Source organism: Nannospalax galili, unplaced genomic scaffold, assembly GCF_000622305.1.
Source record: "Nannospalax galili isolate Female #2095 unplaced genomic scaffold, S.galili_v1.0 scaffold187, whole genome shotgun sequence".
Classification (NCBI taxonomy): Eukaryota; Metazoa; Chordata; class Mammalia; order Rodentia; family Spalacidae; genus Nannospalax; species Nannospalax galili.
This window is the reverse complement of record NW_008357584.1, coordinates 230,847-245,758: the sequence shown is the minus strand read 5'-3', so window position 1 is coordinate 245,758 and position 14,912 is coordinate 230,847. Positions and strand designations below refer to the sequence as shown.

The 14,912-nt window shown below is 37.6% G+C and overlaps 1 protein-coding gene across 1 annotated transcript in view; it reads right to left on the bottom strand.

Annotated features, from left to right (window-relative positions):
• The window catches only part of Col28a1 (collagen type XXVIII alpha 1 chain), a 196,699-nt gene extending 187,126 nt beyond the window's left edge, over positions 1–9,573 (bottom strand). The window contains exons 1-2 of the mRNA XM_008855208.2: positions 9,418–9,573; positions 6,241–6,797 (exon numbers count right to left, since the gene is read on the bottom strand). Of these exons, the coding sequence (XP_008853430.1) occupies positions 6,241–6,797; positions 9,418–9,541 (681 nt within the window). The 5' untranslated portion in view covers positions 9,542–9,573. The remainder of the gene's footprint in view (positions 1–6,240; positions 6,798–9,417) is intronic.
• Between the last annotated feature and the right edge of the window lie 5,339 nt (positions 9,574–14,912).

The following is a 14,912-nucleotide window of genomic DNA, read 5'->3' as shown; positions in this document are numbered from 1 at the left end:
GCTTGGAATGAATTTTTCTGTATGAAACTGTGTGTTTTGACAATGAAGTGGAGATCTTTTTTAAACGTTGGAACCTCATTTAATTTTGTGTCTTATAGAGTTTATAATGAGTAAAAGATTATATAAGTGTGATAATTCATCTGTAAACCTAGAAATGTGCAGCCAATTTTGAAAGAGATGTACCCTAGCTCAGAAAAATTTTATTGAATAGGTTAATGCTGTTGTAATGAAATGCTTCTTTTAATTAAAAAAAATAAATAAATAAAATAAAATAAATGTAAAAAAAAAAAAAAGTTAAGAGTCTTATCTAGAACCTTCAGCCAACATATTGTTTTAAATTCTGACCATGTAAATCCAGCCTGGGAATGGATGAGATATTTGTTTCTTTAGGAGCTAGTAGCCGTCAGAAAGAAATGAGAGCTCAGATGTTCTGACAGTCCACTATCCTAGCTGAGTCTCCAAAGCTGAAGACACGCCTGCCTGCCTCCTATCTAGGCTGCCAGAACAGTGCTTGTCTTCGCCTGTGTCCAGACCTCCCTTTCGCACATATCATACAGAAATCCCTGTGCTTATATATTTCAGCATTCATTATTGTTCTAGTGAAAAAATAGATCAAAAATGAAATGCTATTCAGCAGTTAAACTGAATTCATTGGCTCTACGTAATTCAGCACAGATAGCTTACAAAAATTACTGAGTAAAAAAGCAAGTTGCAGATGTATACATGCATTATTATGCAGATTGTGAAACTATTTAGGAACTGAGGAAATAGTTCAGTTGCTAAGACACTTGCCATCAAGCATGAAGACCTGAAATCAATCCCAGCACTAAGCAAAACTCTGGACATGCTGGCATATGCTTGTAATCCAAGTACTGGAGATGTGGAGACACAGCACCCTGATGTTTGCTGGCCGGCCAGCCTAGACTAATCAGTGAATACAAGTCCCAGTGAGAGATCCTGCCTCAAAAAAAAACCAAGGTAGATGGCAAGGAGGAACACTGAAATCAATCACAGGCCTCTATACATATGCACACATATACATATGCATTTGCACATATGTATTCAGGACATGTACATGTACCTACACATACTCATATATATGCACATAAAATATTTAAAACACACACCAGAAACTTAGTTTCCTCTTGGGAAGAAAAGAGAAAGAAGAGTTCAGGAGATGCAATAGAAAAAGTGCTGATATTTCAGGCTAAACTGTAATATTTGAAAACTATTGAGCTAAAGACAAAGTCAAAGTTCTGTCATTTTGCAATCTTTTTACAATAAGCAATATTTCTGACAATTTGTGTGGGTTTTGTGGTGGTTGGCATGGTCTTACTCCACAGCCCAAACTGGTTAGAATTTGCTGTGTATCCCCGGCTGGCCTCAAAGTCTTAACAATTTTCCTGCCTTAGTTTCCAAAGTGACAATATTATAGGCATGAACTACCACACTCATCTCTTTAACTTATCAGGGGTTTTTTGGCTAAAATAAATTTTATTAAATAGTAGATTTATGTATAATTCACAAATTATTTACAAAACAATTGCCAATCTTTGCCCAATTTTCTGTCTCTGTACAGATTTGGAAATTTTGCTGTGAACAACTCTGTAAAATATTAATGCTTTTAATATACGTGAGTATAATTTTGTGCTTTTTAAATTTTTTATTATTTTTACTTTATGTGTGCATTGCCTGCAAGTATCTAAGTGCACCTGTGTCATGCAATGCCCATGGAGGTAAGAAGAAGGCACTGGATTCCCTAGGAACTGGAGTTACAGACAGTTGTTATTGGCCATGTGGGTGCTGGGAATCTAACCCAGGTCCTCTGCAAGAGCATCCAGTTCTCTTAACCACTGAGCCATCTCTCCAGCCCCAATTTTATACTCTTTAAAACTTTTCCTTTGAAAATTCAGTTTTTGCCTCACTGTATTGCTCTGTAACACCATAACAACATTAACTATTTTTTTGTAGTCCATTTGATTTTGTGTTTTCTGGAATTTATGTTTCTTTGGAAACAAAAAGGAACCCAACACTGCATAATAGATAAGACTGTATCAAACAAAGAACAAAGCCTCATCCCTAAGGGCACTTATAGTCATAAGCCTCAGGGACAGAGGACAACACACAGCAGGCAGTGTAGGAAGAAGGTCTTAAACTGGGGAAGTGGGAGCCATTAATGTTTTCTTGGAATAGGTGGGGTTTCTGGGTGATTCTGAAGATAGGAATGCAAGAGCTCGATTAATACCCTGATGGTATGCTGCTCTATATGTCAAAGTTGGAGGGGTGGAAGTCATAAAGTCTAGTGTGGGCAATAAAACAAAGGCAACAGTGAAGAACATTTAATAAGAATAGACAAAGGGACCCACATAGACAGAGCTGGATGCCTTGGGAAGTGGGGTTTCCATGAAGGGTAGAAAGGTGGATGATGAGAGCAGTAGGGAGTACATGGTCAAAGCCAAAGGGAATAGCAAGCTCAAAAGTGGTCTACTAATTTCAATTTGAGGTATAATCTGGTAAATTTCAATGAAATTGCAGTTTCAGAGACAAGGATATATAGAAAAGATCAAAAAGATACATTGTATCAATGAGTTCAGATTTGTATAATGAGATGGACGTCAAAGGAGAGGGCTAGAACTGCCAATTTTGTGAATAAGTACACGGTCAATGCTATAAGAAGACAATGGAAGAAATGTGAAGGCTCAACAGTTATTAATACCACAGCAAGTGGGATTGGGTGCAGGGGAAGCAAGCTAATAAACTTTATAACACAACAAAAACTTTCACAACTAATGGCAAGATTGCTACTATAAAATGTGAAACAGAACAGAAACCAACCTCTAAAAAAGGAAGCTTAAAAAGATAGAAATAGGACATAATTAATGAAATGCAAAACATGATTCTAAAGAAGACATAGAGAAATTGCCAAACTAATCCTTTATATGGTGAAGGAATACCTTAAATTTAAGTTATTTCTAACCAATTTGTTTCAACCTTCATTCCCATAAAGACTTTAAATATTAATTTCATTCTCTGTCATATTTTTCTAAAGGACTAAGCCATATATATGTCTGGGATATTGGGATAAATTTGTTTCTTAAATTTCAGCGCTTCAGGGAAAGTCACAATGCAGTAACAATAAAGCTATTCTACATATCGCCCTCATTAGGAATCACCGCATCCTCTTGGGTAATTCAGAGCTGAAATATTTCCACAAGGCTCTTACATAATACTTCCTACTAGCGGTGCTGAGGGATGCACTGCGATTTGTTTTGGCTTCCAAAAAATCAACTTATTCTGGGAAATTATGCCTATTAAACCCAAGTAAAGTCGACTTTGCAATGAAAATGAATAGATTGCTGATCAAAAAAAAGCCAAATTAATTTAAAAATTATTATTCTCAGCTAAAGAAGCCTGACACAAAAGAACACACAGTATATGAGTTTACTCATGTAACATTCTACCAAGTGTTAACTAATCTTGAGTGATGAAAGTCAGATCAGTAGCTCTGGGAAAAAGGAGGGGTGTATCACAAAGAAGTTTGAGAGCAATGGAAATTTCTGTATTCTGTGTCAGTGGTTACATGAATTTATATATCTGTCCAAACTTGTGGTACTGGGCACTTTAAGTAGATTCATTTTTCTTCTCAAAGTATGCCTAAATTATGCTTAAAACCTGACTACATAATTTCAAAATACAAAGTTAAAAATGTCAACGAGGGGCTGGAGAGATGGCTCAGCAGTTAAGAGCACTGACTGTTCTTACAGAGGACCTGGGTTTGATTCCCAGCACCCACATGGTGGCTACAAACCGTCCTTAACTCCAGTTCCAGAGGAATCTGAAGTCCTCTTCTGACCTCCGTGGCATTGCACAACACAGGTGCACTCACATACACGCAAGCAATACACTCATACACATAAAATAAAAAATAATAAAATTTTTTAAATGTTAACTAAAGACATAATAAGAATAGATTCGATGAGGAATTTCTTCAATAATCTGATCAAGAGTCAAGTCCTGCTTTATACATGGGGGCAAGGAAAGCACTGAATGTTGGTGCTCAGTTCTTTGAAGAGCCTGCTAAGTACTCTGGGCCTGGGATGCATCTTGGAAACGGTTCCTCCCTCTCAGGAGAGGCTTCTTCACAGAGCAGCCATCTGAACAAACAATCTGAAGTCACACCATGCTAAGGAAGAGCAGCCTCCTTGATCATTTTCAGTTTCCCCTGAAATAAACAGTCAGAACTCCAGTCCACTGCCAAGAGCTCAAGTCCTCAGTTGGGCAGGAACTCTCAGCAAGTATGTGTCTGGAGGGAATAAGAACATCCTGAACCTGCACATCTGGCCAAACAAGGAGCTGCCTGCCCTATCCCTTCAGCAGTCAGCTCTTCTCACACTACAGATAAAAACAAGGAAGGAGCAACACACCACCCAATGTCCACCTTCTGGGATTTTCTTCTGTGCATAATAGAACTTTTCATTTCAAGTTGAGTGGTGAGGATGCCTTGAACCAAAGGTAAAGGCAGGGCTAGGTGTTCTGGAATCACGCATTTCCCTTTCGTGTGAAATATCTGCTCAGAATAATGAGTGCTCACCCTAATGTGCTGCCCACCATCTCTAACTCCAGTCTAAACAAAGCTCACTCTTATATTTTCAATTGTCTTAGAGAAGAGGCTAGAAATAGTGACATTAGAAGAGTGGTGTCACTTAACTGTGTCAGGGCAGTTCTGATTAAGAAAACCTTCAAAAATAATTATTTCTTCTCTGAATGCACCATCATAGGGCTAAACATGCACACTTTAGGGTCTCAGCTAGCTTCAATTTTCAGTTCATTTGCAATAAAATGAGATGATAATAAACATCCTACATCATAATTAATCTTCATCATAAGATGTTGATATAACAAAAATCAATGCATAAAATATAGAAAGTGTTCAAAGTATTGCCAAATACACAAACAGCATTCAATATATAGTATTATTTGGTAAGCAAAAAGATTTTATATTTGGTCTCAGCTGAGATTAAAAGGGTAAATCTTGAGAAAGGATGGGGAGAAGACAAAAGGAGGAAAAAAAAAAAACAATTTTCTTTCCAATATATTGAAAATACCCATGAGAAATGCTCAGTACCTAAAGGGCATTTCTGTCTTGCTGCCTTTTCAGGAAGTAAAAAAAAAATCACTATTTTTATGAAAATCAATTTTTAATACCTAACTTAGATCTGGGTGTTTTCTCCTTGGGAAATGTAAAGAAGGATTTTGGTTTGATTGCTTCACCTCATTTCTGAAGCAGCAAGGAAAGGCTCTTAGACAAAGTTGGTTAGTCAACACAGAAAAGTCCTGCCACAGCTAACACCAAGCTGAGGGAAATTGTTGGTTGACTACGGGGTATAGGTGATTTTGTGGATGATGTGATGGTTAATATTGTCAACTCAACAGGATCTGAATCACCTAGGAGATAAAGCTCAGCCTGCAGGTAAGGGAGATTCTAGATTGGGTTAATTGAGGTGGGAAGACCCACCCTAAATGTGGGTGGCACCATTCCATGGGCTGTGGTCTTAGATTGAATAAAAAAGAGAAAGTGAGCTCAACAGAAGCATTCATCTCTCTGTTTTCTGACCACAGATGCAATGTGACCAGCTGCCTCAAGTTTCTATTTCCATGCCTTCCTTGACATACACTGTAAGTCAAAATAAACCCTTCCTTCCTTAAGTTGCTTTTATCAGGCAGTGAAAAAATAACTAATACATAGGAGCTAGTTAACAAATAATAAATAAAAGGAGATAATTTTAAAAATTGGAAGCCTCTGAACTTTATAAGAACTTTATAAGTAGTATGACATGATGATAGAGTCAAAAATAATTCTGCAAATGTGAAACAAACAAGAAAAGACTAATTTAAAACAAATATAGCAGATCACAAATTAAAAAATGAATATGTCAGCAGTGTGCATGATCTTAGGATATACAAACAAGAGACTATGGTATATGATTTGAAAGTAATCTTTCCAAAATCCTCAGCACTACTGACAAAATTAAAAATCCAATTTAACATAACAAACCTTATACTTACCAGTTTATTTGGTGAAAATTGTCAGGAAGCAGAGAGAAGCTTGAGAGGAATTCTTATTTCTACTCCCAAAGAGAATCCTATTCTTGTTAACTTTTTGTATATATTCTTAGAGAGTTTATGATCAGGGTATCAATATATGATGAGAGATATGTACCCAACCCACCAGGTACCTACCAGGCGATTCCAAATTTTATCTACAAGGGTTGGATCACTCAACAGTAGAATGGGCTCACTCAATGAATCCCCAGATATCAGACGAAGTTTGGCTTCATTGACCACAGTAGAAAGTCCAATGGTGATAAATGATATTCCTGAAATTCTAGCATCTTCAGAAATACTTTGAACATCTGGACTCTTGGGATGATCGAGGCCATCAGTCATCAGCAAAGCCACTTTCACACCATCTTTACGTCCTTCTCTCTTAAGGAGCTTAGTGGCATTGGAGATGGCATAATAAGAGAAGGTGCCTTGCCCAATTAAATTCAAAGACTTGACCTTCTGCTTAAATGTCCATAGATCTTTCCAAGAAGAAAAAGGTGGATCAATCTGGACAGTGCTGCTAAACTGAAGTGCTGCCAGTTTGATGTCATATTTCAATGAATGACCAGGAGTCAACTGGAAAATTTTATCACTCAAACTGTCCACAAAATCTTTCTGATTATCAAAGAGGGCAATTTTAGAGCTTTCAGAGCTATCCACGATGAAGACAACATCAATGAAGCAGATGGAGTCTGAAAGAGAATGCAAAGAATCCACAACATAATTGTCCCAACGCATAATACACCATGCAACAGAACCCTAAAGTGATGTGCTTTGTATTTTGCTTCAGAGATCAGGAGTTCATTGAGCATGAGAGATATCCTGAAAGATGATAAGATGACAGACTGCCTTGGAGATAAAGCTTAATTTGTAAAGAACTAAATATCTTTGAACATCTACAAATTAATATCTTCTTATAAAATGCAAATCAAGACCAAACAAATATATATACTAAACATTGCTTTAATGATGATAAACCCATTTAAATCACAAAGGGAATGAGAGTGCATCATATTTTTAAGATTCAACAAATGGGAAAAAAGGTTAGACAGGGAGAGAGAGGTGAGAGATAAATAAAGCTTGGATGGTGTGAAAAAAACAGAAGGAATGTATTAGCTCAAAAGCCTACTGAAAAATACAGTATCTGAACATGAGTGCGCATGTATACCTAAAGGCTATATAACAAGAAACACAGCACCAGACAGGAGAAACCTCCCATCTAGTTGTTGGTCAGGGTGATCCAAGAGAGTCCCAAAATAACACAGGCAATTGCCACAGCCCTTGATTACCTCCCAGAACTTGAAGGTAAGACCCTATTGCAAAAGACAGGACATACGTCAGACACAGGACTTGGAGCAATGGAGCTGGAACTGGCCTGGAAGCCTTCTCCCTGAAGACTAGTTCTCATAGTTCTAGAGAATAGTATGCAAGCTGCTAAGGGAGAAAATCAATCGGTGATCCAACCCCAGCTTTAAAGTCTAATAACCACAACAATGACAGGCACAACAAAATATAGCAGTGCAGTACTGGCACTTTTATATTGGGCGTAATCAACAGCTATCTAATTGGACGTAAAGCCCTCTCAATAGGAGGGAATTTGTGGGTGGTACTGTAAACAGCCAAATACACATGGCTGGAGAGGTCATAGATACTAGAGAAAATCCTACCTCTGTCATATCCCTAGGCAAATATAATTTCTTACTGTATGCTAAATATGGATCCTAATATTTACAGTCAAGGATACCATTAACCACTCATCAAGGAAGCCTCTTTTTGCAACAGATGGAAACTATTAGAGAGTTCCACAACTGGTCACACAGAGAGAATAAGTTTCTGAGAGATGCCCAACCCTAAGTAACATGTCTACAATAGTACCTCTACCCCTAAGGCCCAAGGAACATAGCAGGGGGTAGAGAGAATACTAATGCATCTCTCAACTCTCATCAGCAAAGCTTCCTCAGGCAACAAAGGATGATGCACACAGAAGGTCACAACTGGCCAAAGTGTGGAGCATAAGAGACTGTAGAGTGTGTGTCCCTGGATAGGACTCTTATGTTAAACCTCATGGTTCAGGAACCATTTCAGAAGAGGGGGAGGAAAGACTTTAAGAGCCAGGGTTGGTACATGAACATAAGGAAACAGATTCTTCCAGGCTCATAGGAACTTGCTTATATAATATTACAGCAATGGTGTCAGCATGCACCAGACCCATGCAAACTCAATCAGAAAAAAATCCAGCATAGAATTGGGGAAATAAGGGGCTGGAGAGATGGCTCAGCGGTTAAGAGCAGTGATTGCTCTTGCAGAGGACCCAGGTTCGATTCCCAGCACCCACATGGCAGCTACAAACCATCCTTGACTCCAGTTCCAGGGGAATCTGATGCCCTCTTCTGACCTCTGCTGCACTGCATGACACGAGTGCACTCACATACATGCAGGCAATACACTCATACACATAAAATAAAAATTATTTAAAAAAAAAGAATTGGGGAAATGGGCAGCAGGCCCCAACATTGGCATAATAACTGTTGGCAGCTGATTACTGCTGGGTGAGGAAGAGCTGATCTTCTTTAAGGGAGAGACTCTAGATGGGCTGACTAGACTCTAATGGATGAACATGCACTGAGGGACATTTGGGTACACAAACTTGACTCGATAGGCCTTAGTATAGATGACAGAATGCATGAAATTTGGTGGTGGTCGGGGGTAACATGGATGGAGAAGTGGGTACAAAGATAACTAAGACATTTTATATGAAAAGCACAAAAAGTCAAAAAATGCATTGAAAAAACAAAATAACAATTTAAAAAATCAACAAATGCTAGGTAAAGCTGTCTAAAAGTGAATAAGGCTCTATCTAGTGCTTAGGCTATGTGTTATATTAGTACCTTGCATTCAAAGAAGATGATATCTACACATATCATAACAGGAGCTACAGGGAAAGCAACTAATTTCAAAACAGAGTTGAATGTGAAGCTTAGATCTGTTTCTTTCTAGTTAAGCAGCCTACAGTTTTAACTTGTCACTTAACCTCTCAGAACCTGTTTCTTTATAATAATGTGAGAGTGACTGTCTCTGTCCTTCCCTTTTTGATTGTAGAGTTCAAATAAGGTAATAAATGCACAAGTGCTCTAAAATCTCTGAGATGGCCTAAATGTATAAGAATCATTATCATCAGTATATAATTATATCAGGTAGAACATCATATGTCTACCTATATATGATTTGCTATTTAAATCAAATGCTATTTTAAAAAGTTGTCTCAGTGCTTTTATAGGCTAAAACTAATACTTTTTTAAAACTTTGTTTTACCCCGGAACTCGTTTTTCCTTGCAAGTATATTTGGCTTTGATCCTTTCTTTCTTTGTCCATTTACTGCTTGACTCATAAAAGCTGGCAAGAGCAGGAGACTGAAGATAAAATCTCTTTTCCTCATTATGGTAGATGGTGAAAGTTCATCTACTGGTAACACCTTGAAATAGAAAAATTAGTTAATAACATTTAAATCAAAGGTAATGATTGCTATTTTTAACTTTAAGCTTGCAGAGTCAAAAACTGGCTTGTGGGTTAGCAAGATGGTTCAGTAGGTTAAGGAGCTTTCCACAAAGTCTGATAACTTCAGTTCAGTTCCCTCCAGGACCCACACAGTATAAGGAGAGAACCGAACCAACCTACCAACCTCTGACCTCCATACACAGACCATGGTGCACTCTCTCGCTCTCTCTCACTCTCTCTCTCTCTCTCTCTCCTCTTCTCTTTCTCTCTCCTCTTCTCTTTCTCTCTCAGCAAACAAGTTTTAAAATGTAATTTTAAAAGTAATAAAAAATTTCTTTAATTGGCGTATGGCTGGAGAAAAGATCTTTCATTCATATTTCTAAGAAAATATTCACATTGAGGTTTTAAAAGTTTCTAACCCAAGTAAATCATGGCACCATGACCAAACATTTCTTAGCTAATATTTACTTATATTCAAACATCTGTATTGATGTAGTCTTAATTCCCATTATGTTAAGGAGAGCAGGGGGTGAGGAAAGTCAATGTTGCAATGCCATGCTCTTTAGGAACTGTAGTTCCATAACAGCACTGCTTTGACATTTCCAGATTCTTCAGAGTGAATTCAGTTCACTAGGTGGTTGTTCCATTCATTTTCATTATAGCTCCTTCTTTACATACCCAGCTCTTTCCTGGATCACATAAAACCACCATCCTTTCGGTCTTAATTTTATGCTGACATTGTCAGTGTGTTCAGAGTTCAAGTCAAAATTTAAATATTTTTGGCTTTCACACAACTTCCTTTCTATTTTCTGTCTTGCTTTGAAAGTTTGTTTCCATCAGAGTTCAAAAGTGAAAGTGCATGTCTAATAAATTGAAAGAGCAAGAGAGCAAAAGCCAATAGATTTGCTCCTTTGGTATCTTGCCTTCAGAGAATATGAACTGGGAAATCATGATCACGATTATTCCAGGCTTTCAAAAGAGGGTGGGAATAAATGCAAAGGCAGTGCTGAGTGAGCTAGGAGGTTGACTTCTTTCATACATGCCAGATGGATAACCCCTAAAAAGAAATAAGGCCGTTGGGTTGGGAATACAGCAATGGATGGCTTCAGGCCATAGCCTGCTCCTCACCTTGCATGCATCAGGAAGTTTATTAAGAGATCTTTACTTCTTGTGCTGGCCCATATACCAAGAGAGATTGGCCAAATGACAACTGAACTTCAGACCAGGTATGCTAAGATGTGAAGACAGTTGGTATTAAAAGCAAAAACAAAAACCACAAGAATTATGCTAAAGAAATAGAACATACAAAGGGCATCTCCTTGCTAACCAAGGAGAAGACTAGAAAAGATCTACAACTTTAATTCTGACAATTAGTGTAAACATAGTTATGTTTACAAAATAGCTGCTATTGTATTTTCAGAGGGAAAAAGGAATAACACAGTACCACATCATGTTGGAACTTTCTCTTTGGTTGAATCTATACCATGAAGAACAGAAGTTCTGGAAATAAGAGACTGAGAAGAAGGGCTATTAGGACTTTGAAATAGTGGCTTTAAAAAACAGCTTTTTTTTTTAACCTAAAACTAAGTACCTGAACTTGTACTTTTCTTGGCATTGAATTGTGGATTCTGCCTAAACCCTGTGTGCATGACAGTCACTAATATAATTCAATCATTGCGATCATCCTCCTGTCTCTGTATTATGGTTTGTTCTGATAACCAATTTTAACCAAACCTTGCTATTCCTTTTTTCCCCAGAGCATCCGCAGAACATTCTCCTGACTGGCTTTTTTCTTTCCTAGCTTTTCAGCTCTATTACTGTTCCGAACTCTTGCTCCTTTATTAATTTGACACTGTGGGGCACACCCAGTTATCATTTTCAGCATGTTTTATTGCTCCAGTTCTTAATAATTCTTACCTTTCTTTTAGAAAGATGTACAAATGGGTTGCAGGAGTGGGAAATGCAATTAGTTAAATGAAAGAAATGTTATATTAATATAGACTTAATTTTATAAATCTTTTGACAAATGTTATATTTTAGCTTTTTGCCTAAAAGATATTTCAGGTATAAATCAATAAATTCAAGAGGCTTTATATTAAAATCTGTTTATGTAAGCGTCTAATTTTATAAAATTATCTTTCGGTAGATTTACTGATTTTGTTCACATTGTTTGTATTTCTTTTGTTTGTGCAAGAAGACAAAAATTATTGAATATTCTTTATTCAAATTATCAAGCTAATCAAATTATAAAATATTTTAGAATTATTTCTGATTTATAAAACTTCATTCCAAAATTTTTAGATGGTTTCCAAAAGATAGTGACATCAATGTAGTACAATTTAACAGACTTTAAATTAAGAATAAAATTTGAAATAAAAAATTTAAATACCTTTAAAATAGGCTCTAAATTTATATCTTTGGTAATCATTCATATTTATCTAACAATCGATTGCTAGTAGCAGTAGAGGGTAAAATTTCAGATAACTTTCCTTCACATAACAAGTACATCAACCCTTTAGTCTTGCACAGTTCCTAGATGATCCTATCTGAGTTAAGTAATTAAAACAAAGCAGTTATGTCTTACCTTAGGAAGCTTGTTAAGCAGGAATGAGGGACCAGGGAAGTAGATATGTACAGCATCTACTATTGTTAGGGATGGGGTTAACTATTTGATACCGTTCTGTTCTGTGGGAAATAACTGTCTGTGCTTTTGAATTTTTTACAATCTCTTCTTCATGTTTATTAGACTAAGTTAAAACAAGAGTGGTCAGGCATTTGGCCAAGGTACAAGATCTGGGTGGAACCAGTAAGCAATTAAAGGAACAGTATCCTTTCAGAATAAGTGTGTGTTTTCTAGAGTATAGTTTGGGGGGGAAATCGAGCCAATTGTCTACATTTCAGGCACTTACTGACAATCTGCCTTTGTTTCTCATGCCATATCCTCTTCTGGTTCCTATTTTTCTCTCTGCCTAGGGTTAGCTCTCTGAGTCACTGGTTATAAACAGCTCTGAGAAGGCATATAAATAACATCAGACTGAGATGAAAAACTGTTTTTTCAAGAAAGTTAGTGGATTAAAAATTACTGAAGTTGGATGATGAGTAAATAGAGGGCCATAATTTTAGTCTTTCTACTTCTGATCTTTTGAAATTTTTCATAATAAAAAGTTTAAGTAAAATATAGTCAAACTGAAATCTGAGTTAAGTTCTAGCTCTGCCCCTAACTCCTATGAGAGCTTTGCTTTCCCACCAGGAAATGAGGAAGTAGACTGATTTCTTAAGATCTTTTTCAAACTATAAGTAACCAAGGGAAAACCTAACTAAATTCTTCAGCTCCAGTTGCTTTTAGTTGGTTTTAAGACTCACTAACTTTGGAGGGTCGGAGCTGAACAGTTGGTCTCTTACTAGCTTTGCTGTAGCAACACCATCAACTTCAGCCAGCTGGCAGGTTACAGCTATTCTGTGAAAAGCTGCATTTCACCATCTTTTCTAGAGACAGGGGCTTTTCTGCTTCTCTGGGGGGACTGTGCCTTTACCTGTTCTCTGATTAATGCTACCTTATATATCCTAATGACTAACTTCAGGGTTTCCTAAGCCTGAGAAGAACTGAACAAGACATGAGACACACTTTCTAATCACTAACTTTTTTTAGAATTGCAGAAGCCAGACCATCCAGTGACCCTCAAATACAGCAACCTGTGCATTAGAAAAGTGGGACACCTACCTGACATGCCTCCCTATCAGAGTCTTATGCCTTCAAGCCCTAGACAAAAATGGATTTTGCTGGTGATAGCCTCCATCCTTGGTTGCTGTCTTTCTGAACACATCTATTTTCCTCATCCAAACAACTTGTCTTCAAGTCAAGTGGCATTTTCAAATGACCAGGAATGAACTTGAGTTTGTGATCACAGTTTTCAGTGGCGGGTTTCAGTTGCAGACTGAGGTGTCTAGCCAAGAAAGGAGGTCGCTGTAGCCATCCCATTGCCTTTTTCCTATTTTTCACCTTGTGGACCCAGTCCATGTTAAGTAAATGTTGATCAGAGCAAAATGCACCCCCTCCCTCCATAACTGACAGACAGACTCCTCTGTGTGCTACCTTTCAGCCTGAGAACAGCGTGATTCCTAGAGAAGGCAATATACATGTTAATGTTATAATTTTTTTAATTAGATTTCTTTTTTTATTGGGTGAGGAAAGGGTGCATACACCACAGTGCACATGTGGAGGTCAGGCAACAACTTTGTAGTGCTGATTCTCTCCTTCCACCTCTACATAGATTCCAAGGATTGAACTCAGGTCATCAGGCTTATACCACAAGTGCTTGCAGGCCCCAAAATTAGCTATCTTAGGAAGGCATTTTAACACTACGTATTTCTTTAATACAACAATACTAGATTCTGTCTTGTGATCACCAAGCAGGTGCCGGGCACTGTGCTCAGTGTTTCACATGTTGTGCCATTTACCCTCCACAGGAACACATGGTAGAGAACAAATGATGGTGGTTAAAAGAGAATTTCAGTAGCCAGTATTTGTAGAGGGAAGGATGTCCAAGAGTTTAAAGGACAACCTGAGGGACCTTTGTGGTGACAGAATTGCTGCATATGGCTTTCAATGAAAACATCCTCGCTGTGACATCATAAGTCCTGCATGATGTTATCAATTGGGAGACACTGAGTCAAGAACAGCATGCTTTCAGATTATTATTCTTGTTGTTGTTATTATGATTATTTTACAGTTGCATGTGAATTTGAAATTATCTCAAGGAACTTTCCTGGGGCTTCCATGTGAAAACCATATGCTCACCTACTTGCCTGTGAATGTTAGCCATACTTTTCACTTTCATGAGACATGGAACATGGAAAGGGAAGAGACATTTTTTTAAAGGTCAGCTTTCCTTTTCCTGGAGCAAATTAATAGCATTCAGAATTTAAAATGCCTCTGTGAAGCAAACTGATGATCCACAGAGAGGAGAAATGGACTGAAGCCCTCCATTGAGTTGTCTGAGTGAAGCAGATGGAGGGTTTGAATCCACCCCATCTTCTCCTCCATCCCAGAGTGTCCAATAGGGTAACCCAGACCTGAAGTCTGCCACCTCTCATTACCAGGTATGACAGTCAGCAATAAGTTGATTGGACAGGTATCACCAAAGGAAATCTTGAGTTCTATCAATTCTTTGTTTTTTTGTTTTGTTTTGTTTTGTTTTTATCTCAAAAGAGACAGGGTCTCACTTCATAGTCCTATCTAATCTCAAATTCATGAGAGTCCTCCTTCCTCAGCCTCCCACTTGCTGGAATTACGGGTGTGTAATTCCACACCT